At 45.9% G+C, this 25,880-nt stretch overlaps 1 protein-coding gene across 1 annotated transcript in view; it reads right to left on the reverse strand.

Annotated features, from left to right (window-relative positions):
* Positions 1–25,880, reverse strand: part of adamts6 (ADAM metallopeptidase with thrombospondin type 1 motif, 6) — a 429,889-nt gene that overhangs the window by 67,442 nt on the left and 336,567 nt on the right. Inside the window, exons 15-19 of the mRNA XM_038791039.1 lie at positions 24,251–24,353; positions 23,191–23,324; positions 14,206–14,329; positions 5,207–5,287; positions 3,808–3,971 (exon numbers count right to left, since the gene is read on the reverse strand). Coding sequence (XP_038646967.1) covers positions 3,808–3,971; positions 5,207–5,287; positions 14,206–14,329; positions 23,191–23,324; positions 24,251–24,353 — 606 coding nt within the window. The remainder of the gene's footprint in view (positions 1–3,807; positions 3,972–5,206; positions 5,288–14,205; positions 14,330–23,190; positions 23,325–24,250; positions 24,354–25,880) is intronic.

The following is a 25,880-nucleotide window of genomic DNA, read 5'->3' on the forward strand; positions in this document are numbered from 1 at the left end:
GCATGGGAGCTGCGGAGCGCACCTTGACTGGTGGGCGCATTGACTGGCCATCAGCAACCCTCAGGCACACTACTGCTCACAGGCCAGACGTTGTGCAAGTGACACCATCAGCTAACCCGTCCCACAGCACCACCAGCTGTCACCAAACCCTGCTTGCCCACTGCGCCCCTGCCCCTATTCATCCTGCCCCCAGTCAAGTAAGCACAGCCGATGCATCGCACGAGGACCCACAGCACATCTCAGCTATGGTCTCCACAGGTACCCACCCCCCTGGTTGTATCCCACCTATGGGCCCTGCCCGCACACATGCCAGCAAGCATGGCTTCAGTCCATGGCGCACTGTGTTAACCCCCATTCGCCACACATGGAGTAACCTCCGACTGGCCTGTGAGCCCTGACCTGTGTCCATCTCCAACACCCATGCCCCATATCACTGGCGTCCCAACCCTCCCCCAACCACCCGGCGCACCCTCTGTTCCCAGTCCAGCCCATCCCTCACAGCCTTCAGACAGAGGACCAAAGCAGTTCAAAACGATGGTGAACACATATTCGTAGTGATATATACAAGTATTGTGCGCTAGCCCCTACCGCTAACCTATGTGCTTCACCAATGCCAACTTAAATGGTGTCTACTTTTCTAATTTTGCATGTCCTAGTGCTCCGTCTAAGTGGTTCCCCAGGCGGTACATCAGATGTGGAGACAGCCTGCTGTGTACCTCGCTCTGGGTCCCCTTTGGTGGCCATCTTCTGGATGACTGGGCCCTGATGAGCCTGGCAAGTCTTCTGGGTGTCACAGGTGGCGTGATGCCACCCTTTTCTGCCCCTGCAGGACAAGTGCTGGGTGATTCAGAGGCACTGAGGTATTCCAGCACCTCCCTTGCACGAGTCTCCATCCTCCCTCAGGGTACTCGATGTCCCCAGGGAGACGCCTTGGCACGAGGGTGCGGCCAAAGCTAGCTCCGGAGGCTCCCCCACCACCTGGCGCTGCCAATGCTGGAGGCCCTCTCTCGTCTTGATGAGGGTCTCAATGCTCAATGTCATGGGGTACAGGGACTGTGCCACATCTCTATGGGACTATGCCATGATCTTCTGGGACTGTCCAACATTCCTCTGGGACTGTGCCACCTCATTCAGGGACCAGGTCAGGCCAGCCAGTGCCAGGCCAATGCCCTCGACGCCCCCAATCATGGCCTGTTGAGAGTGAGCCAAGCTCTAGAGCGCCGCAGCAATGTCTATGTGGCTCTGGTACATGGCTGTCTTTGACATAGCTACCCTGTCCTGTGCATCAGTCACTGTCCACACAGAGTGCCTCAGGCCTTGGACATCCTGACCCATGGTCAATACCTTGGCAACCATGGCCTCCACCGCGGATGCCACTCATGCGGTTTTAGACCGGGTGGCACACATGGTCGGCCCCACTTCCTGCCCCTGCAGGTGATTGGACTCCTCGAACTGCATCTGCCGGCGCTGGATGGTTGCTGACAGTCCCTCATGTAGTCCCCGGCTCTGTGTCTGCATCTCCACTATTGATGGAACCACCCTTTCCAGAAGATTAAGACCCGTCTGGGCGGCAGCTAGTCCCTGGGGTGGGGCCGCCCTCCGACCATCCACCCCCTTGTGGGTATCTACATCCACCTGATGTACCGCTGCATGTGTGTGGTGCCCACCAGATAGCGCCCCAGGAACCTCTCTCATTGTAGTGTCCATCCAAGGTGAGTGTCTCTGGGATGGTGGAGGTTGCCGGTGACAGCAGTGATGAGAAATTGGTGTCGTCCCCGGACATGTGCTGTTGTGGGCTTGCAGCTGGGGATGCGGGGAAGCAGCAGATCCCGCCTCATCTTCAGACAAGTCACAAGGTTGCCACGCGCGGGGGAGGGGGGGGGGGGCAAGGGATTGCAGATGGTCCTGCCTCATTGTCAGGTGATTGGGGGGGGGGGGGCAGGGTGCAAGGAGTGTGGGGCGGGGGTGGTGCCAGGGGCACGGAGGTGGTGACTCACGTTGGTTGTCCTGAGAAGGTTGTGCATCTTCTTCCTGCACTGCTGCCTGGTCCTGCTACTGAGGCCACGGTGCTCACAGCCTCTGCCACCTACGCCCAGGCCCGGTTGATGTCAGCCGGTGGCAGCCTCCTTACCACCCCAAAGAACAGCACGTCCCACATCTTCTCCAGGCACCCAGCAGTGTCTCCCGCTCTGCATCGGCGAATCTCGGCCCTGCTCTTTGGGGTGGCACCTTTGGAGCTGGAATTAGATTATATGGGGAGTGGAGTACTTATATACGGCTGCAGCTTGTCAGATGCTCCAGTGCCAATCCTGACCCCAGCAAATCATACGCCGGTGTGGTAGTATGACTAGGGAGATCATATTACCTTAGAACCAAGCTGCCATTGGAACAGCAGTCTCGCTGCCCATTGGCCCAGGCAAGTCATGTGCCTCTCTGCCAATTGGCTGTGGCGAGTCATGTGACTCCCCGCCGATTGGCTGAGAGGTTGGTAGCTCCGCCTACAAGGCAGGGTATAAGAACTCGTACCGGCTAGCAGTCGGCCTTTCTCTGTACGACCACTGCCGGGCACACATCTAGCGTATTAAAGCCTGTTGTTTGGAACTTCACTACGACTCGAGTCCAATTGATGGTGCATCAGCCGGCATGCGTTGGAATCGCACTAAATCGACGTAGCGCCAGTGCTGGCCAATTAGCAAGTCTTGAATGCCTCAGGAACAGCACCCCCATTGTGACTGTAGAACACCCGCGATTCGGTCTCGGCATCAGCACTTTAGTCTCTGAAACTGAGAATCCCACCCCAGCAATTGCTTTGTTAGTACTTGGTGCAACCTCTCAAAATAAACAATGGGGGGTCCAGTCAATATTAGAATGTGTACTTCTTTTGCAAAACTGAGCTTGTCATTCAACAATTGAAGCAGTAAATTTAGACTAAATGTAATGGTTGTCAAACGTTTGCTTGATAACGATCTTGTGAGACTTCATGGGACATTTTACTATGTCAAAAGACCTATATAAATCTGATGTCCCGACTGATGTCCAGCTTTGACAAAGAGCCATCAGACTCGAAACGCTAGCTCTTTTCTCTCCCTACAGATGCTGCCAGACCGACTGAGATTTTCCAGCATTTTCTCTTTTGGTTATATAAATCTGAATTGCTTTTGCCGCTGTATGATGCAAAATACTTCTATTCTTGAACAACATTGGCCATTAGTCAAGAGAAATTAGAATTATTACAATGGGAAACATATCTCTGAAAGAGGACTCGGAAATACAAATGTAGTACAACTCCTTGGTGACTCAGCTGGTTGTAAGTCAGCAGGACTTTCCTCAGGGATTCCCCCGACAGTCCACCGAAAATTTGGCTGAAGGTAGGCAGAAATGTCAGCTACAAATGCCCTCAACACTTCTGCTGAATTTTAGGGGAGATTCCCTGCGAATATTCCTGGCAAATAAGCACATGAACCACAAGTCAAGTAGGCCCGAATTGGACTCTATAAGCCTTTGCTGCTAACTGATCTCAGCCAGGGTGGCAATAGGGGTGCTACTGTTTGCATTGGTGGTCCTGCCTTAGGAAGGGGACAATCAGACAGGGTTCCAGTTTCTGACTGGAGTACGTGTAAGTGGACAGGGCCAGACTTGGCTGCAATTGTGCCCTGTTGACACTCACCGTCTAAACTGATGGAGAATAAACAGCATATCAAACAAACTATAATCAAGAGTCTATACTTTTGAAAGAAGAAGGGCAGAGGATGACAGAAAAAACAAGAATAAAATAAATTAATGTAGGAATTTTTAAAGAAGAATTACCATGACAACTAGAGTTTCTGTGGTAGGCCCTAATGCCTCCAGAGACTCTGGTTCATCTGCAGGTCTCCTATAATGGAAAGCTGTGCCAGCAACGTCAAATTTTCTTGGCCAGTCAATGGTCCAGGCACCATTTATGTAATATTCATCGCCTTCAGATTTCAAAGCTAGAAGTAAAATTTTCTAAATTATTCTTAAGACAAAGCTTCAACATCTTCATAAAGAAACAACAAAGCATTTTGCAAGCAATATAAAAGTGTAAAACACTGCTTAAAAATGACAACTGAAACTGTTGGAAATACTCAGTAGGTTAGGGAGCACTTGAGGAAAGTCAAAACAGAGCTAATGGACAGAATTATCAAATCACTTTGAGGGTGGGCTTCAAGGAGTGAGGGCTAGAAAATTGTATCCTGTCGTTTTACTGGTATCTTCCCACCATCAGCCCATCTTGGTAGGGACTGGTTTCTGTGGGGATGGAGTGGTGGTGGTGATGGCTACCTTCCCCCAAGCAATGGGCAGCTATGGCAATCAATAGATCAATTAATCAATAGATCAATTAAGGCCAATGTTCTGAGGCGCCTGGAAATTCCTAGTTAGCCAGTCGGCCCCCTGTGACAGCTGAAACATGGAGGTTGCCTCCCGGTGGCAGACTAGGGGTCAGTCCGCCAGCATCATTCACCTGAGGAAGAAGCAGTGCTCCGAAAGCTAGTGTTTGAAACAAACCTGTTGGACTTTAACCTGGTATTGTCAGACTTCTTACTGTGCTCACCCGAGTCCAACGCCGGCATCTCCACATCATTTTAAATCACCCTTCCCCCTCAACTGCAGATGACATAATAAGATGGCTACAGCTAGAGTCACAGACTTCCGTTCCACAATGCCGGGCATGTAGCTCTAGCAAGTTCCTGTTTTGCAAAACAATGGTGCCTCCTCCATCTTGAGGCACCCTCTCTCTCCTGCCCGCATCGGCAGCACCTGCCCCTGACGATTCTCAGTCACTCCAGCATCAGGCGCCTGGCCGCCGTCCATAATTGGATCGTGGACGTATCATCTGGCCACTGATTGGTCAAAATCACCCCAGTGTCAGGGTTCAGAGTCAGGGCCTGGACATGGTCTGAACTTCAAATGAAAATTTACCCCAAAGATTCAGGTAGATACTACTAGATCAGCTGAGTATTTCCATGTTCTCTATTTTTATGCCAGACTTATAAAATCTCCAGTATTTTCCTTTTATCTTATTGCTTAAAACTCCTTTTAGTGGAGCAATTTACACACTTTCTAAAAACTGATTGTTTAAAATTTATAAAGTTTGCAACCAATTTTAATCCTTGCAAAGAAACAAAGCAAGCAACTGAGCAAACAACCCACCTCCACCATATATATCTCATCACTAAAAACTCACCAATGTAGTTTTTTGACATTGCGAGCTCCCGTATTTCAATATGAACTGATCCTCTTGGTATCTGTACTACTTCCATGTAACCTGGAAACACAACATTTAGTGCATGAATGGCTTTATTTAGATAGACAGGCTGAAAATAACTGACTTTGCTCTTCCATTTCTCTAAAAAAAATTCAACCTTAATTGGTTTAGTTATGGTCCAGATATTGCAGTTGTAACAATGGCAAAACTGTCTGTCAGTGTTCATATTACGACCCCAGACCACCAACAGTGGCTAGGATATTGGATAAAACTCCAATATTTTATTTTAATCTTGTAAGACTGTGAAGAAAGGATATTTTGCTCCAGGAATGACTTCAAGAAGAAATAAAGATATAGGGCTGGATTCTCCGATCGCCGGTGCCAAAATCACATTTGGTGATTGGCCGGAGAATCCATGTTTTAGCCGGAATCGGGGGCGCCACTGTATTTTGCAATGCGCCGCCTCAAAAACAGCGTACTCGGGGAGTACACCGCACGCCGAATGGATGGCCTCAGGACGTCACCTGAGGCCCTCCCCCTGATGCTCCGCCCCCAATTGGCCACATCCCTGACGGCGTGGGCTACGTGTGCTCACACCATTCGGGTGCCTTGCGTAGCAGCTGTGGACTGAGTCCACCGCCACCACAGTCGGGGGAAGCCATTCCACTGGCAGGGGTGTCTTCGTTGGGTACTAGGGGGCTAGGTGGCGGCAGGCCCAGGGGTAGCAAGGCTGGTTACAGGGGGGCAGTTTTTGGCAGGCTGGGTCCATGCGCGGCGGCCGGCTCCATGTTGCCGGGACGGAGGATCCCCCTGCCGGCAGGGACGCTCCACACCAGAAAATGGGTCCGGTGGGACAGAGAATCTCTCCCCTAGAATTTTAAAACAAACGTTATTACTAACACAGTATTAAAATCTTTAACATCGCACCAGAAAATAACTTATTGTTGCCCCTTAAATAATACTATTCAATGCAGTGAATACAATACCCTTCACTGCTATCTTTATTCCCACTTAAACAAGCAAATAAACCATCTCTTAGAATCCATAGAATTCCTACAGGGCAGAAGGAGGCCATTCAGCCCATCACGTCTGCACCAGCCCTTGGAAAGAGCACCTTAGGAGGAAACCGGAGCACCTGGAGGAAACCCACGCAGCCACGAGGGAGCAGTGCTAACCACTGTCCCACCATACCACCCCTCAGCTCTCAATCCACCTTAAATACCAATGGCACATGGGGATACTTGCTTTACAGAGATATTCTTTGAGAAAGAGATCTTTTGACACGGCTTAACAGAAACGATCTGACTCCTGTCACACCCATGCAGAAATTCTGGCTGTATGTCTTCAAACACTTTTTCAACTGGTTTGTTTCAACTCCCCCTTGTCCTCAGACAATTCTGCATTGCCTTGAAGACTTAATTTATTTTTAACTAAACTGCAGAGAGCACAACCTGTGGTCCCAGCTTCATCCAGAACAGGACTTTCTCAAAAACCCTGATACCGTAGCTCCATCTAGTGATGACATCATCTCACCAGGCTGAAAATGAATTCACTCCCCAGGGAATCTCCTTAATCAAAACAAAATTCCATCAGCCCAAGCTTTTTATGATGGTTAATTGCACCTCTGGCTCCCAAAACCTTTGTTGTCTTTCAACCTACAAACTTTTAAAAACATGACTTCAGCAGTCAAACACACTCTAACCCAGGCTTTTAACCTTTACTTCACCAACTACTTATAATGCACTATATCTGAAATTCCTACATTCATCACATTCACCATCAACACCACAGGCACTGGCAGCAACATCTGGGGCTGGAGTTTTATGGAGTTTGGAAGACTCTGTGGAGGGGTGAAAATGGTGACCTGGACCTGATTCCGACATTCATGACCCCATTCCCAGGGTTCTAATTTTCAGAAGTGCCTATTTAGGGTGTGGCTGATTCGGGTTGCAAGCCTACACCCTGAATTCCTGCCCTGGTTTGCTCCACTGCGTGTATTCGCATGTCCTAGTCCTCCACAATTTCATGGAGCTAGGGCAGCTTTTCAAAGAATGTAGTTCACAACATTTCAGAGATGTGGTGAATCATATTCTGCATGAGGAAACTGTTGAAAGGTAAGCTCAAAAGTTCTTCTCATGCCCTCGTGCCCAGTTATGTCCCCCAATCACTCATTATGGCCCTCATGTCCCCCATGCCAAGCTATGGCACTTCTATGCCCATTCACTCATTGTACTGTAAAGGACCAACAATCCTTATATTGACAATTCCCCACTGCCACCAAACTCCTAAATGACCCTCTTATGGACTGACCTCATTAACACTACACCCTGTGTGCTTCATCCGGTGCCAGTGCTTATGTAGTTACATTGTATATCTTGTGTTGCTCTGTTATGTATTTTCTTTTATTCCCTTTTCTTCCCATGTACTTAATGATCTGTTGAGCTGCACGCAGAAAAATACTTTTCACTGTACCTCGGTGCACGTGACAATAAACAAATCCAATCCAATCCAATATGATATTTTTAAAAAGCTTTAAAAAGGTAATTTATCAATAACTTTCCACTTGCTCAAAAAACATTCTTTTTTACTACAGGCCAGTAAAAATGTCAACCATCCAGACCCTTGAAGGCATGCACTTGAAACCTCTTTATCATGTATACATAAACATGTCGCAATTGACAGAAGTGTTCAGAGAGCCAGAGCTGTCAATCAAGCAATTGTTCCCTGGAGCTCAGGTGTTTCAACAGTCTAATGGATTTATGGGTTTTCAGCACTGCCTCATTATGTATTATTGGCGGAGTCAAAACAGGTAGGAAGCTCATTAATCTGCAGTCCCCATCCCTTATAGCGGACCTGTCAGTATTAATGTAATCTTCCCCCTATATGCAGTAGAGAGTAAGGCCAAAATGAAGAGTAATCAACGGTTTTAAAAGAATGAAGAGTATTATCCAGCGTTACACCCGACTTGGTGTTGGGACGAGGCTGTTGAATCTTGCGAGAGGCCTTTCACAAGATCTGCGACGCTTGAAACGTCCAGTCAGGGCACGATCCAGATCAGTATATTTAAGTGAGCTGAACAGAAGCTTGCCAGCAGGAAATCATTCTAAGTGAGACCTCGGTGGAGAAAACCTTCCCTGAAGCCCAAAGAAATGGTAAATTGCTGTTGAATAGCAGGATGTTTTTTGGTGCCTGCTAAACACGCTGTTCAGCGGACTTTCACTCAAGTCCACTGAATTGTACCCGAAGACTCGCGTAGCAACTGCCTCTCTTAATTGTTAGCAGTTGCATTCAGAATCTCATCACTGACATAAATACACATTAATGGGATGCAAGTACCAGAAGGCGTGACTTTGTCATAAATCAGTAGTGATTTTGTTATTGAATCCTATTTGCCAATATAGGTGTTTGTCTACAATAAATGTGGACAGTGGGTTTAAATCAGGTTGCTATGAAGTACTTAGGACCTCAATGGAATTTTGGACTACCATGAATGCTCCTGCACTGCACCTGCTGCTAGTTCCACTGTGACCTCCGCTGTCACATGCTTCCACTCTTCTTAAGTTGTCTCGGCTGGCTACACTCCAGAGGAGCCTCTGGATTTCCCACCTCTTCACCATCGACTGGTGAACTGCTCATTTATGTTTGATCATTATGTTACAAGATCAACAAAATTAATTGGGTCACCCACTGCCAACATCAGCTAATTGACAGTCAAATTGAAAATCATTCCTTCTTTCAACAATAGCAAAGGAGTTTAATTTGTACTGAAAATGGGTGCAAAGTCAGTATAGCAATAGCTCAGTGCACCAGTCTGTACTGGCTTGAGGTTAGTTCCAGACACCAAATGGGTATCAAGCTGGTCACTAGTCAGGGGCAGCAGTTCATTGACCATCTGCTGTGGTGTCTCTGTGGTTAGGATGTGATCTCCAGTAGCCACCTGGAGTTTCTTTTGTGAATTAAAAATTGAATACTTCCTGAGTTTCTTTAGAGCGGCTTTTAGTAATACTGTTAAGCATCATTGGTTTGGCTACTCAACACCTGGCATAACTGGACAGAAAATGTGCATTGCAAGCTCCAACCAAATGTACCTGACGTTCACATTCAGCATCCTATAACCAGGGCAGACACTCGGTCTGGTATTTGAGGAACCTGACACCTGTCTGAACGCGGGCACCCTGGATTTCTAACAGTCATCTGAGTCAATGTGACATGCTGTGCACTTCTGGCACAGTCCAGCACAGAAGAGCACAACTCACAATGCAGAGGTTTTAGAAATGGGAAACAGGCAGCTGGAAGACAAATTTCTTGCCAACTTGTCTTAATTCCAATCTCAGAAAAACATCTATCATACCAGTGCAATTTTTTTTAACTTTCCCTGATCAATCATCCTTGTGGCCTCTCTGAATTACAAAACCAATTTGGCACCAATGAGATGGATTCTAGGTACTGTTAGCCTATGTACCCATATCCACTAGGAACCAGGCCAAGGTTGGCCAAACCCAATTGTTTAACCAGTAATTCATTCATTTCTGTGTTATTGGCTACCTGCAAAATTTGCAATATTTTTCAATAGCACCAGAGCATTTATTATTCAAACTTTGCAGAGATAGATGGGATTCAGAAAAGCTCAGTGCTTTCAGCAGTTGAGTTTTATAAGTTTATTTTGGCCTAAGTTTGCCCATATTATCCGTGTCTTGTTTGATGGATGTTTGATAAACCTAACTGACACGGAAACTTTTTTGTGCAGCTTAGATTTTCTGGACATGCTATTCATAAGTAGGCAAAGGAATCAACTTGTTCCATTTTTTAACATTAATCCTGATTTTTAAGAAAATTGTGCTGGGTGCTGCTATTCCTGTTTTTGGTATTAATTTCACAAGTTGCACATTTTTGCTTTCTGGCTGACTAGGCACTAAGGGACTTCAACTGCATCTGCTGTTTGCATGCCGAAGATTATTAGTCACTTAGCCAACTAGACTTACTCCCCCACTATCAGTCATTTCTAGTGCTTGTCTTCGAACAAGTTGGACAGGACTGGATAGATTATAACACCCTATCTCAATCCTTCTAAATCACAACTATTCCATCTGTTATCTGCTTTGACTGCACATTTCTTTTGGGTACAGAGTGAAGGATGGAAAGGATTGTGTAAGATGGAAAACACAGCTGTTAGTGTCTTCACATATGTGGACAACGCAGTGAAACACTATTTAATTATTGGTTGTACCACTATTTCGATGAGCTATTCGGGTCAATTCTGTGATTGTGGGGAATCATCGTAGAAGTACTCCCACACTGATGGTGTAGATTGCTGACCTCTCTAAATTCAGGTTTTCCTTGTACACACATGGTGCTGTTTGTAACTGTTGGGTAGGGAGTGCGGCCTGCTGAGGGGCAGTAAAGGAAAACGGCCATTTTAGGTCGGGTTTTTGGAACTCTCAAGATGATAATAAAGCTGGTGTTTACAAAGTAAATGCTGGAAGATGAAGACTGCCAATGGTTAACTGTCTCATGCAGGAGGTAGCAAAGCTTATGGAGTATGAAGAAGCAGACCGTTAGTGCTGGACATTCTCTGAACTTGGCAGTGCCAGAGTTGTGTGTTCTCTGAACTCCAGTATTAGCCCTGTGCATTCTGTCTACTCCAGAATATTAACCTTGTGCATTCTCTGAATTCAGTAAGGCTCTGTGTCATCAGCAATTGGTTGTGCGAGTGCTGTGTATTCTCAGAACTCCTGAATGTTAACACTCATGTTCTCTGAACTCCAGAATATTCGTGCTGTATATTTTCTGAACTCGGTAGAATTAGCACTGTTTGTTCTCTGAACTCATATGTTAGCTCTGCCTGTACTCTAAAATCAGAATTGTGAACACTGTGCTTTGTCTGAATTCTGAAACCTGCCTTATATGACTGGATCATATTACACATTTTAGAGACCTTGATTTACTCTACAAAATTGCGCATTCCAGGCAAAGTGGTGATGGGTGAGTATTGGAGGCTGTTTAGCATACTGGGCTAAATCGCTGGCTTTGAAAGCAGATCAAGGCAGGCCAGCAGCACGGTTCAATTCAAATAACAGCCTTCCCGAACAGGCGCCAGAATGTGGCGACTAGGGTCTTTTCACAGTAACTTCATTGAAGCCTACTCGTGACAATAAGCGATTTTCATTCATTTTTCATTTCATTCCTCCTCTATTAGAATAGTAAATTGGGTATTTTCACCACAGCTGTAGTTAAATTTAGGGCAGATGTCAGAGAGTTTGTCACAGTGTTTAACATATATTTGGGGTAGAAATATGTTCACGGAGCACTGCCTGCAGACTCTGTTGGTTCCTTGAGGCAGATTGTGCTGCAGGCCGCTATTTGTACAGCCTGTACAGCGATCCTCAATGATATTAATGAGAAAACTCAAATTGACTGCGCTAGGAGCTGTCGCCAGCCAACATGCACTCTAATCTTGCTTTCCTATATGTGGTTTTACAATTTAAGTGTGTGAACCCTTTAAATGTTTTGTCCGGCCGTTCATGCATACTAACAAAGGAGCCAGCTTGTGCTCAGCTTGTGCGTGAACATTTGAGCTGTTGCTGGCCTGGAAGCATTGCCTGCGACATTATATCTACCCCCTGAGAATCGGTGCAAATATCCATAGCATCACTTGAAGTGGCACTACATGAATCTATCGACCATGGAATCTATAAGGAAACAACTGGGTATCATGGCGGGGTGTTTGAATGGATGAGCTGGAAATCTATCCCCATTCTTAAGAGGTTATGAAATCTTGAGGGGGGGGGAAGGGGTTCAGATCATAAATTATAATCAGATAATCAGATCTTAGCTTCTAAGCCTAAATTTCTATTGAAAGTTACCTGTGCTCACTGCTGCTGTTTGAGCACCTATGTACTGCAAACATTCAAAATGTCCAAATAAAATTCACGAGAATGAAATACAAACATAGCGAAACAATTCTATGCTTCCATGTCCAATACCTTCTGCTGGAAATAAGACAAGTTATTAGTCATGCTTGACTGAATATCATATGATATTCTAAGGAAACAGGCCCCAGGTAGGAATAATGTTTTGATTAAATCTCAAACCTTTCACAGCAAAACAGTAATACTCTGGAGTTCTGGAATTGGCACATTATAACCACTTTAATTTAATCAAAAATTCATTTGATTGTCATAAATCATTTAATTCCAAGAGAAAGAAACACTTAGACCTGGATTTTCACCAAGTCGGCTTGACCCGGGAGCCCTCTAAAAATGGCGGACGGGTCTCGATTCCAGGATTCTCACCCCCATTCCTAAGCTGTCTGATTTTTGAGAGTGCTTCTAAAGGGTGCGGGATGCTTCCTATCGGAAGCCTGCATTCGGCGCTCTCAACCTTTCTGGCTCCATTGCGGAGATAGGCATTTCCTATTCCGCAATTTTCATGGCATGGTGCCAGGTTTTTAAAGAATAGTAGTAAAGTCCTGTAGAGGAGTTGTGAACTCTGGTGTGCATGAAGGGACTTTTTAAAAGGTAAGTTCAAAAAGTCCCCTCAAGCCCTTTATGCCATGTTACCCACTCCCAACCACCCCATGTTGTCTCATGTCTTATACGCCAAACTCTCCTCTTCAACCCAGCCCCATATACCCTATGTTCCTATGCCAAGCTCTGCCTTTCCAACTGCCTCCTATGTCCCCTCACAACCCCGTACCAAACTCTGCCCTTTGACCCATTGTTATAACCCACATGAGATCTGCGGGGTTGGACCGATTACTCTACTCGGGACTCTCATTGAGAATGAGCTTCTTTGCTGAGGGGCGGGCCCCCATCAGTGGAGCCATGGTCGCAACGTATAAAAGCTCAGCCTGAGTGGAAGCCGAGCAGAGAGGTCCTGACTGGGACCTGTGTACGACGTGGAAATAGTTTCTTGCTCAATAAACAAACAGCTTCTTTTAGTCTCTCATGTGGATTCCTCTGTGGACACAACACCCACCCAGTCAGACCCTTCATGTCCCCTATGCAACACTCTGGCACTTCCAAGTCCATTGACCCACTGTACACTTTGTAGAACCAATGAACACCATGGTGTATAGCGGCATGTATAAATAAAATAGGTAATCCATTGATGGCTTTCTCCAATTCTTGAAAAAAAAGTCTGAATGGAGCTCATAAACATTTCAATCTTCCAGGCCCTTTGAGATTTCAAAAGCCATAAACCATTGAACCACCGAGATTCCAGATAAGTATTAGAACTCTAGAACAGTTGCTCCCCAAGGAAACATTGTTTGATTGACAGCTCAGGTTCTCTGATCTCTGCAGTCAATTTCACAATGTTTGTTGACAAAGGTTCAGCGGTCTTTGAAACTTAAGGAGGTGCATGATTGACTTTTACAAACTTGGTCCAGACTTGCTTCAAGCATAGGAGAAAGATATCAATATATTACATATTTGCAATGTTTTTTAAACATATTTTGCTGTACACTATGGTATTCATTGGTTCCAGAAAGTACACAGTGGGTCAATCGGTAGAGCTTGGCATATGGGGAATGACAGACATAGTGGGGTGGGTGGAAGAATAAAGCTTGGCATGGTGGCATGAGGGCACATCGGGGATGGTTGGGAGGCAAGAAGCAGGACATAAAAAGCGTTTGAAGGGTGACAGGGGTGTGAAGGGTTAGGGCTGGAAGCATTTGTGGTTTTGCCACTGCGATAAAACCCCACGCACCGAAGTCTGCCTTCCTCAGCAACTGTGTGCTCCTGTGGCTGCCTCCTTACTTATTCCCAGGTCAGCTGGCCTGACCCCAGTACAGGCAATGAAGATCCCATCTCTGTGGGCACTTTCTCCTGAGGCAGGCAGGTCAAGCCAGAGATTTTGCGCAACTCCCTATATCCACCATGAGGATGGAAATCCAGCGCCTTATCCAAGAACAAAAGTTATCTCTCTGCTACTCAATAGTCTATTGTACTTGGTGAATGGTGATTATGTCCACTTACCTCCTCGAGGCAGGGAATCATTGAATAGACCTTCAGTTGCTTCACAAGAGCTTCCATCACCCCCACAAATACGACATCGGTCTTCTTTTGCATCTGACCCCAAAATATGATCACATCCTACATGCTTTAAACACAAGGAAATAGATCAATTAAAACAGTTGTAATATCATTGTAACACTGATTGAAATAATAAAAATTATGCATTGCTAATTCATACAGACAAAACCATTAACTGTAAAGCAGGCTTTATATAGGTTGCTGAAAGAAAATGATACACAAACTTGGTCATAATTTCTCTCTCCCTATTTCCTTCCTCCTGAATACCCTGACTCCTTTCCCGGGAATGGTACCAGACACTGCCCATTCCCTGGCACCTTGGTCCAGTGTCCATTATTCACATGTGAGTTGTAACAAAAGTTGTTTACAGGTCCTTTGCTTGGCCTGGGATGAGTAAGCGGTGTTAGAACTGAGGTCGATTCTTTCCACATCTAATGCCAATCCATCTTCATTTCCAACTTGAGTGTTAATCAGGAGCAGAAGCTTTTGATGATTTGTCCTCTCCCTGAGCCTATGGCACCGAAGCTCATTGTCGTACCCCTAATGCCACCCCTTTGAAATCAGCTAATGCAACACGATTCAAACCTGGGTCCTTCCTGCTGAGTTAGATTAGCTAGTCAATGGGTTAATTCACTGAGTTACCATCAGTGGTCTCACATAGCAGGGCTGACAGCAGTATAAAACCAAAATAAATCTGTGGGAATGAATGACTTATAAATAGGTCATTTCAAGAGATTCACAGACAATTCTCAATGTATGTACGTACTGAAATGTTTGTCACGTTGTTGATTATATATGTATGTTGCTGAGTGCAGGTCAGTGATTGATGCAGGTACCAGATTAGCACAGGTCATATATTCTACAATCCAAAGTCAATAATCTCACACATCGTCCAGACTCCTTCCTAAAATATAATTCTGCAATACACGCACTGTGATAGTGACTTGAAAGGTCAAATAGGATCAGGCTCTGGTAAAAACAATGACCCAAGGCGTGTTCAAATTTAGTTCTATCAAGAATCATGTACATTTTTTAAAGCTATCTGGGCATTTGATTTAAAATTAGTCAACAACCCCATGTAGCATGTCGGGACAGCGAGGGAAATCTGTGCAGTCTGAGGTACCCGCTATCTCATTTTACTAAATTCAGTTGTATGCCTTGAGTATTCAGGAGAGAGAGAGAAAAAACTTTTACTTTGTGGCAGATTTGAAGTCCATGGGGACAACCGATTTTGTTTCTTGAAACAACAATAAATGGAGATTCACATTTATGAAATATTGCCACTTGAGCTTCTAAACAAGAAACTTAACTGTTGGGTGGTATTTTTTAAATGCACAATTGAAATGTGTGTGCGCATAATTTAAACATTCTCAGATCTGACAGCCACCATCTGAATCTCTGGGTTTGGAATTTTAAGGGTGGGATTCTCCGTCCCGCTGAACCCGTTTTCTGGTGCGGCGCGCCCCCGCTGACAGCGGGATCCTCCATCCTGGCAGCCAGCCAATGGGGTTTCCCATTGTGGACACCCCCACGCCGTTGAGAAAACCGCGGGAGTGAGTGCGCTGCCGGTGAAGCGGAGGATCCTGCTGATGGAGAATCCAGCCCCATAACTATTGATTATCTAACAGATATCATTGTTATTGTCTTATATTAATTTCATATTGATTGACTTGTTTTGTTGATTTGCAAAATTAATATTCAAGACTCTTTTGGTATATGGAAACCTAACGAAGGAGGAAACTAAAATAATGATGATAATAATAACAATAAGAACAAAATTTTATAAAAACATTACTGACTTAAGTTTTCTTCACTCTTACAAAGAATGTATCAGAAAACCTCCAGAATTTGGTTCATCTAACAACGCCTGAATTATATCATTCAGCAGTTCAGCCTAATCACTATGTAAATATATTAATAATTTCAGACTAAAGAGCTAACCTTTGCCCTTTACTCCTTATGTATACTTGTTTGATGGGGAACAAAAAGCAATATTTCGGAAAACCAGCAATTAAAATGTGACCTTTCTGCATTTGTGGCAAACATCCTGGGCATTAACTGCTGCAACATTTCTTTCACCAAAGTAAACATTTTAAAGAACTTTCCAGGAGATCTAACCTAATCCCAAGTAAAACATCCAGGAAGGTTTGTCAAATTCTAACATTATAACAGAGCTGAGGGCTGATCTTTGGGACATTTATCATACTTTGTGGCTACAGTATTTATTTGTTCTCTGTATGAGCCCCTTGGAGTCCATACAGGTGCAGCTTGTCTTTAAGAGTGTCACTTGTGGACACACAAAGACTTACGGATTGCTATTCGGTGTCAGGAAAGATCCTGTTGCTCCGGCCCAGAATATGCTTTGTGGCCCTTGCAATTGTAGCAAGTAACATTCAGCTTTTGTTTATTGCTTTCTTTTATCAAAATTCCAGTGTTTCCATGGGTTAGTGCAAAGGCTTAAATACTTTGAAATATGAAAGTAGAGCCTTCTTAAACCTGATGATATATTTCTGCTCATTGATGGGAGTAAAACTCTCATGAACTTCCACTGCAAGTCACTTACACTGATTCATCCCCAGGGCTGTAGATGCTACAAAACCAGTGACAGGCACAAAGGGTTGTAATATTGGTTAATTCCACAAGTCTTCTGTGAGGTAGGAGAGATTTTCAAAAGGTTGCAGAGAAGATAGAGGGCAGAAATCTCATTAAGGCCTGCGATTGGGGAAGTGAGGTGATGATTGCAAGAGCAGGCCAGAGGCTGATAACAGAAGCTCGCAGAGGACGCCTGCATCTCCTGAGGTTGATAGAGGAGATGGTTCTCTGCATCACTGGGTCCATCTGTGACAGAGCCCGTGGCATTTGGCATCATGGAGAACATTGAGAATAGCCTATGTCCCTACCTCATGCACTTTCTCAACTCCCTACTCACCCTCATCCTTATCCTGCCATCTGGCAAGATGAGCAAGCTGTTGATGTTGTAAATGTGAACTCTTGTGACACTAAGCATCACATGACAGGCACTAAGCATCACATGGCTGCCACTAAGCATCACATGGCGGACACTAAGCATCACATGACAGGCACTAAGCATCACATGGCGGACACTAAGCATCACATGACAGGCACTAAGCATCACGTGGTGGACACTAAGCATCACATGACAGGCACTAAACATCACATGGCAGGCACTAAACATCACATGGCTGGCACTAAGCATCACATGACAGGCACTAAGCATCACATGGCGGACACTAAGCATCACATGGCTGGCACTAAGCATCACATGGTGGACACTAAGCATCACATGGCTGGCACTAAGCATCACATGACAGGCACTAAGCATCACATGGCAGACACTAAGCATCACATGACAGGCACTAAGCATCACATGGCTGGCACTAAGCATCACATGGCTGGCACTAAGCATCACGTGGCAGGCACTAAGCATCACATGACAGGCACTAAGCATCACATGACAGGCACTAAGCATCACATGGCGGACACTAAGCATCACATGGCGGACACTAAGCATCACATGGCTGGCACTAAGCAGCACATGACAGGCACTAAGCAGCACATGGCGGGCACTAAGCATCACATGACAGGCACTAAGCATCACATGGCTGGCACTAAGCATCACATGGCGGACACTAAGCATCACATGGCGGACACTAAGCATCACATGGCTGGCACTAAGCAGCACATGACAGGCACTAAGCATCACGTGGCGGGCACTAAGCATCACATGGCTGGCACAAAGCATCACATGGCTGGCACTAAGCATCACATGGCGGGCACTAAGCATCACATGGCTGGCACTAAGCATCATGACAGGCACTAAGCATCACATGACAGGCACTAAGCATCACATGGCGGACACTAAGCATCACATGGCGGACACTAAGCATCACATGGCTGGCACTAAGCATCACGTGGCGGACACTAAGCATCACATGGCGGACACTAAGCATCACATGGCTGGCACTAAGCAGCACATGACAGGCACTAAGCATCACATGGCAGGCACTAAGCAGCACATGGCGGGCACTAAGCATCACATGACAGGCACTAAGCATCACGTGGCTGGCACTAAGCATCACATGACAGGCACTAAGCATCATGGCTGGCACTAAGCATCACGTGGCTGGCACTAAGCATCACGTGGCGGCACTAAGCATCACGTGGCAGGCACTAAGCATCATGGCAGGCACTAAGCATCACGTGGCTGGCACTAAGCATCACGTGGCTGGCACTAAGCATCACGTGGCGGGCACTAAGCATCATGGCTGGCACTAAGCATCATGGCAGGCACTAAGCATCACATGGCTGGCACTAAGCATCACGTGGCAGACACTAAGCATCACGTGGCGGGCACTAAGCATCATGGCTGGCACTAAGCATCATGGCAGGCACTAAGCATCACATGGCGGACACTAAGCATCACGTGGCGGGCACTAAGCATCACATGGCAGGCACTAAGCATCATGGCTGGCACTAAGCATCACATGGCGGACACTAAGCATCACGTGGCGGGCACTAAGCATCATGGCTGGCACTAAGCATCACATGGCGGACACTAAGCATCACGTGGCGGGCACTAAGCATCACGTGGCGGACACTAAGCATCACATGGCGGACACTAAGCATCACATGGCGGACACTAAGCATCACATGGAGGACACTAAGCATCACGTGGCGGGCACTAAGCATCACGTGGCTGGCACTAAGCATCACGTGGCAGGCACTAAGCATCATGGCAGGCGCTAAGCATCACATGGCTGACACTAAGCATCACATGACAGGCACTAAGCATCACATGGCGGGCACTAAGCATCACATGGCAGGCACTAAGCATCACATGGCTGCCACTAAGCATCACATGGCTGCCACTAAGCATCACATGGCTGGCACTAAGCATCATGACAGGCACTAAGCATCATGACAGGCACTAAGCATCATGGCAGGCACTAAGCATCACATGACAGGCACTAAGCACCACATGGCGGACACTAAGCATCATGGCTGGCACTAAGCATCACATGGCGGACACTAAGCATCACGTGGCGGGCACTAAGCATCACGTGGCAGGCACTAAGCATCATGGCAGGCACTAAGCATCACATGGCTGGCACTAAGCATCACATGGCTGGCACTAAGCATCACGTGGCTGGCACTAAGCATCACATGGCAGATACTAAGGGAATGCACAAGAGTGAATAATGCCCCTTCCCTACCTCCTCATCCTCCCTCTGCACATAGCTCCCCTCCCCTGCAGCCTCTGCTCCATTTCCCTGTCATGTTCCCGATCCATAGGCTCAGTTACGTTGAGTAGTAGTACTGTCACTAGACTAGTAATCTAGAGACGCAGTCTCGAATCCCACCATGGCAGATGTTGGAATTTGAATACATTTTAAAAATTTGGAATTAAAAGTTGAATGATGACCATTAAATATTTGTTGATTGTTGTAAGGAAGAAAATCTGCCATTCTTGCCTGGTCTGATCACAATGTGGTTAACTGCCCTCTGAAATAGCCTAGCAAGCCATTAAGTTCAAGAACAATTAGGGCGGACAACAAGTGCTGGTCTTGCCAGTGACACCCACATCCTTTGAAATAATTTTTTTTGAACTCTCCATTTTTGTTGCGGCTTTTTCCTGGAAAGATCACCAAATTGTGTTCCCTGCCAAATCCTGAAACTCACCACATGTCTGAAAACACTCTACAGTCCTTCCACAAACTTTCCTGTGGTAAAAGTTCCGAAAAGTAACCCGAAATTTGGAAGGCAGGTCCTATAGGGAACAGGAGCCATGTGGTGAGGATGGAGAGCCAGCCACCCAAAAGGCCAAGGAGGAGGTGGGATGGGGCCGCTGTATCAGGCCTCGTGTGTACCGGCAGCCCCTGTCCTTCAAAGACCTACTGCACCGAGCATGTTGTTGAAGACTCTGGCTGATCAGGGGGACCGTACGTTATATCTACTGGATCATGACACACCTGGAACCATGGGGTTATGGGGGGGGGGGGGGGGGAAGCTCTTGGGGTGAGCTTTTTCACCACGGGGTCCTTCCAGGCGTCGAGTGGGGACCTATCAGGGATATCGTAGATCTCAGTGCACAGGTGCACCCGCACCTTAATGGAGACTCTGTTTGCCCGGTCGGCACAATATATCAGGTTCAATGTGGATCAAGCATACCAGGATGTCCGAGCAGCAGGGTTCACCGCCATCATGAGGATGCACCAGGTCCGGGGTGATTGACATGACGCATGTCCCCCTACGTGCACCGGAGCATGAGTGGCCAGTCTTTACAAACCGAAAGGGGTTCCATACGATGAACATGGTGTATGACCATGAGCTGCGCATCGTGCACGTCTGCACCCGATACCCGGGCAGTATGAATGTTGCCTTCATCCTGGCACACTCGACGGTTCCCGACACCTTCGAGGCTCACCCCCGGGAGAGGTTCCTGGTCGATAGGGGTTATCCGCTGTGGTCATGGTTCATGACACTTATCCAGAGGCCACAGACCAACGCGGAGACCCGCTACAACGACGCCCATGAGCAATGTATCGGCGTCCTGAAGATGCTATTCAGGTGCCTGGATCACTCTGCAGCGGCCCTCCAGCATAGTGCTAGGGAGGTCTCCCACATTGTGGTGGCCTGCTGCGTGCTCCACAACATCTCACAGCAGAGGGGCGACATGCTGGAGGAGGAAAATGAACATCATGCCTTGTCCGACAAGGAGAATGCAGGGAAGGGCCAGGATGTGCAGGGCATGGGGTCTGGCCAGGCACAGGAGGCTGCACAACGTGTGTGCCGGCCCCTCCAGGTTCGCCAACTAGGGAGCCTGGCCGATGTCACGAACATCAGACCATCGAGTCTGCACCAACCCTCCGAAAGAGCACTCTACCGAGACCCAATCCCCCATCCTATCCGCGTAACCCCACCTTTATTCTTTTGATCTTTAACCTGAACATCTTTGGACACTAAAGGATAATTTCACATGGCCAATTCATCTAACCTGCATATTTTTGGACTGTGGCAGGAAATTGGAGCACCCAGAGGAAACCCATGGAGACACAGGGAGAATATGCAGACTCCGCACTGACAGCCACCCAAGGCTGGAATTAAACCCGGGTCCCTGGTGCTGAGAGGTAGTAATGCTAACCACTGTGCCACCAGGCCACCCAGGTTGATCTATGTATAAGCCAATGAATAATAAATGTATATAGATGGTGCTCACATGGTTATGTTATTGCATATATAGACTTTTTTCGCCACAATAATTCCCTATTTTAATACATTGATTTGACTGATGAGAAGAAATCGTGGGTAAAAAGGTTTAAAACCACAAAACAGAAGGATGGACCTGTTTACGATGCTAGAAAAGGGGTTGATCAGTGTTTCAGAGTGTTGTTGTGAGTCGAGTGTTCTTTATGCCTCTCTCCTATGTTATTGTTTATCTGCCATTGGTTGAGGGTTCTCAGCTTTGGGGGCTTTGGCGTGTTTTTCAGTCTGCAAGCGGGTGACCTGTGAACAACAGCTGTTTTTACCAGTGCTCCTGTTTTCATAGCTGTTACTGTTACTATAGTTCTGATGAATTACTGTTATTGTCAAACTTCATTATTTATTGGTATAAAGAAGTTCCTTCTTTGTACAATACATTCGATTACCTCCTTTGTGGTCTTAAGTTACTGCAATGACTGTTTATTCCCTTATTTCCCCTTTCTTTTATTTTGCTTTATCATTTTTGATCTATGGGTGATTAATGGACATGTAACTTAAAGTCAGGCAGCAGAGAGATTGAAGAATTCAGAAGTTACAGGAGAGACCACTCTGCTGATCTCTGCTAGTTTGAACAGGAGTTTCAGACATTTTGGCACCAGAGAGAGATGGAGTGGGACTCGGTTTGACAGATTGATTGGTATTGATTGGCCAAAAGGCTGTGCTCTGCCTGGGAACAGGTGGTGATTTGATCCTATCCCAGTGGGATGGTCCTCACAGAGACTTCAGGGAGAAGTTGGGTCCTAGACACAGAAAGACAAGAGCCTGCTTTCTCTCCCTCTCCAGAAAGGCTGCTGTGAGTGTTGCATTCCTGAAACTACAGAGACATGAAAGAATATACAGTAAAAACCTTGAACTGAAAGCAAAGTTTGAAGAGGGGTAAGGTTCTGAAAACACCCATTTGAAGCAAAAGCTCTTTTTCGCTTTTACTTATGTTTCCCCCCCCTCTTCTGCCGCTCTGTGTTTGTCTGTCTTGTGTGTGTGTGTGTGTAGAGGGCGGGAGGAAAGTTAAAGTGGAGAATTAGGAATTAAATAATAGTTAACCAGTTGTTTTGCTGCATATTCCATTATAGTTCTTGTTATAAATAAAGAAGTATAATTCTATTTAAACTTACAAACCTGGTTACTGTAATTATTGGGCGGCCAAGCGCCAAAGACTTTGGGTATTGTTCAACAAATTATTGGTGAATTCACTTGAGCTGTGACTCCGGGTCAAGTTGGGCAGGAATAGGGCAGCACAGTGGTTAGCATTGCTGCCTCACGGTGCCGAGGTCCCAGTTTGATCCTGGCTCTCGGTCACTGTCAGTGTGGAGTTTGCACATTCTCCCCGTGTTTGCGTGGGTTTCGCCCCCACAACCCAAAGATGTGCAGGGTAGGAGGATTGACCACGCTAAATTGCCCCATAATTGGAAAAAATGAATTGGACACTCTAAATTTATTTTTTCTTAAATGGGGCAGGAATTGAATTAGCCCAGGATGTCGTAACTATTGTGTTTCATTAACCCTCTAAATTAGTTAAGTGAAACACACTTTTGTGTGCACTACTTGGATTTTTACTTTTGATTCACATAAGAAGCCATTTGCAACAATGAAGATGGAATTTACAAGTTTAAGGATATGTGATACAATTAGTAACAAAGTATAGGCAACCTTGCACTCTCCATTGATACAGATATCCAGTGAGTCTGCATGGCAACGAGTTCCGTCAATAACTGCAGGAGACCGTTCGGTGTAAAAATTATATCCTTCAGCCAAGCAGTTTAAAGCACATGGCTTCACACCACCTGTTGAATGAGAACAGAAGAATTAAAATATAAAATAAGCTCCTGGTGTTCTTTAAATGAAAAAACTCAAAAGGCAACATTTCCTACAAGTTTATTCAGCGTTAATCGTCTGAGCATTCATGCATGCCATATAATCAGAAAAATAAATATTGTTATTAATCCTTATTCGGTCCTTCGTTTTCTCCCACCTCTCTTGGAGCCCATGCCTGTTGCTAGGGTACAGCTTCACTGGCAATAGCAGCTTCCGAATAACTCATCCAAATTACTATTCATCCTATGGACGCATGGTTGACCAAACATAAGTTTTAACTTTGAGTTGGGGGAGGAAAGCAAATGGTCAACAAAGAGGACGATTAAGCAGGGTCTATCGAGCTTGTCGCCTGCTGTCCGATTCCCACCTGCGACCACAATAAAATCCAACATCACCTGTCATTCACAAATATGAATTTCTCATTAGGTGTCAATGGGTAGTGACCATGGACTGATTCTCTGATTAATGTTTTCAGCTTTATATTAGCACCATAAATATTAAAGGGAATGAAGAATTTAAAGAAAAGTAATTTGGTTTTGTCAGAATTTATACATGTAAATAGAAAGTGGAAAGCCAGAGAACTCTGAAATGCTGCCCCGACCAAATCATAGGGTATGCGTTATTGTCTGCGATTCTCAACTTTGCCACCAGAAGGAGAAGACACTAGATTGAGCCCTGTAAAAAAGGGAGGGAACAGTGAGAGAAGGGGTCACTTCTAATTGCTTCTACACATGTCCTGGGGACAGTTACAGAGTAGTATTGGCAGAGAGCTGCCGACCCATCTAAAAAAGCCTGACAGTTATATGGCCACGGAGACTACAGGAGGAGAAAAAGGGCAAACAGTAAAACACCTGACAAAAGAAAAATAAGTGAACCCACACAAAATCGCACTAACCTCCAGTGTATGGTTTCCAGTTGTAATACTTCCCGCGAAAAGGTAAATTATCAAAGTCTGCACACTGCTTTTCACGGAAGTCACGAGATCCTGTTGGACATGGCTAAATGGAATTGGGAGGCAAATAAAGATACATTTTTGTGTTTTATTTGTAGAAAAATATCACATTACTTTATCCGATGGTTATTTTCTCTCTAAAGAAAAACATTTTCAAAGTCAAATGCTACAGGAATTGAATGCCAATTGCCTCAACTAAAAACTAAATATAAACACATTTGTTTTAAAAAGAAATTGGAAAATTTCAGGAGTGATCGCTAAGTGTTAATTTAACTGCTCAATGTAGCCTTGACTTTGTTAGGTGTAGCTCCAAAGGCTTGTCTACCAAAGCAGCATTAAACTGTCATTGCCTAATTTAAGCATGAGCATGCAGCTTGAGCACCAGCGTCGTAAATATGTTCAGCATTTGATCATAATGAGTTGATGCTGGAACTTACAACACACAAAAAAAAGTAAAACTGCGACCAATTTTCTTTCTTGAAAGTGAATATAAGAGTTGTGTTAATGAAGAGTCCAGAATGGCAGTTGCTGAATGGTTAGCTCAGTTGCCAGGACAACTGGCCCGTGATGTGGAGCGATGCCAACTGTGTGGGTTCAATTCTTGTACGGGCTGAGGTTATCCATGAAGGCCCCATCTTCTCAACCTTGCCCCTTGCCTGAGGTGTGGTGATCCTCGAGTTAAATCACCACCAATCAGCTCTCTCTCTCTTAAAAGGGGAAGGTAGCTTATGGCTCTCGGGGACTATGGCCATTTTCATTTCACACAACATCACTAAAATTACTGCAACGCTTTTGGTGAGGGAAACGGTGTACTACTATTCCTCCCACTACCCCAACCCCAGAAGAAAAAATCAGTTACAAAATGTTTTAAAAGTCTGCCCCGCAGTGATAACATGCTGCGGGAGGAATTAAGAAGCTGAGGGTCAAACTTCCCCACTAAATGGAAGAAATTGGTCCCGCCCTCAACGCCTACGGGCCAATTTGAGAGATTGACAACTTTTCCATAGAATCCCGACAGTGCAGAAGGAGGCCATTTAACTCATTGAGTCTACAGCGACCCACTGAAAGAGCAGTGGACCTAGGCCTCCTCCCCCGCCCTATCTCTTTATCCACGTGCATTGGTCATGGCCAATCCACCTAACTTGCACATTTTTGGACAGTGGTAGGAAATCGTAGCATGCGGAGCAAACCCACACAGACATGGGTAGAATGTGCATGCTCCACACAGACACTCGAGGCCGGAATCAAGCTCGGGTCCCTGGAGTTGTGAGGTAGCAGTGCAAACCACTGTGCCACCATGCAGTCCCAGCATCACTAGAAGAGCGTGAAGGACACGAGTGAGAATGCAAGGAGATCCATGAAGAAATGTCATGGGCACCGGACAAGGTGAATTAGGGTTTCTTGGGCAGGGGGAGGGTGTGGTGTGTGTGTGTGTGTGTGTGGGGGGGGGGGGGGGGGGGGGGGCAACTGCCATTCATTCCAACCCTCCACTGTCCTGTGTTTTATGGCAATGGAGGCAGATTCAGGGTCTTAATTTCCACTTATTTGGGCAGTTAAGTGCCTCAATAGGCCT

Source organism: Scyliorhinus canicula, chromosome 3 (assembly GCF_902713615.1).
Source record: "Scyliorhinus canicula chromosome 3, sScyCan1.1, whole genome shotgun sequence".
Taxonomy (NCBI): domain Eukaryota; kingdom Metazoa; phylum Chordata; class Chondrichthyes; order Carcharhiniformes; family Scyliorhinidae; genus Scyliorhinus; species Scyliorhinus canicula.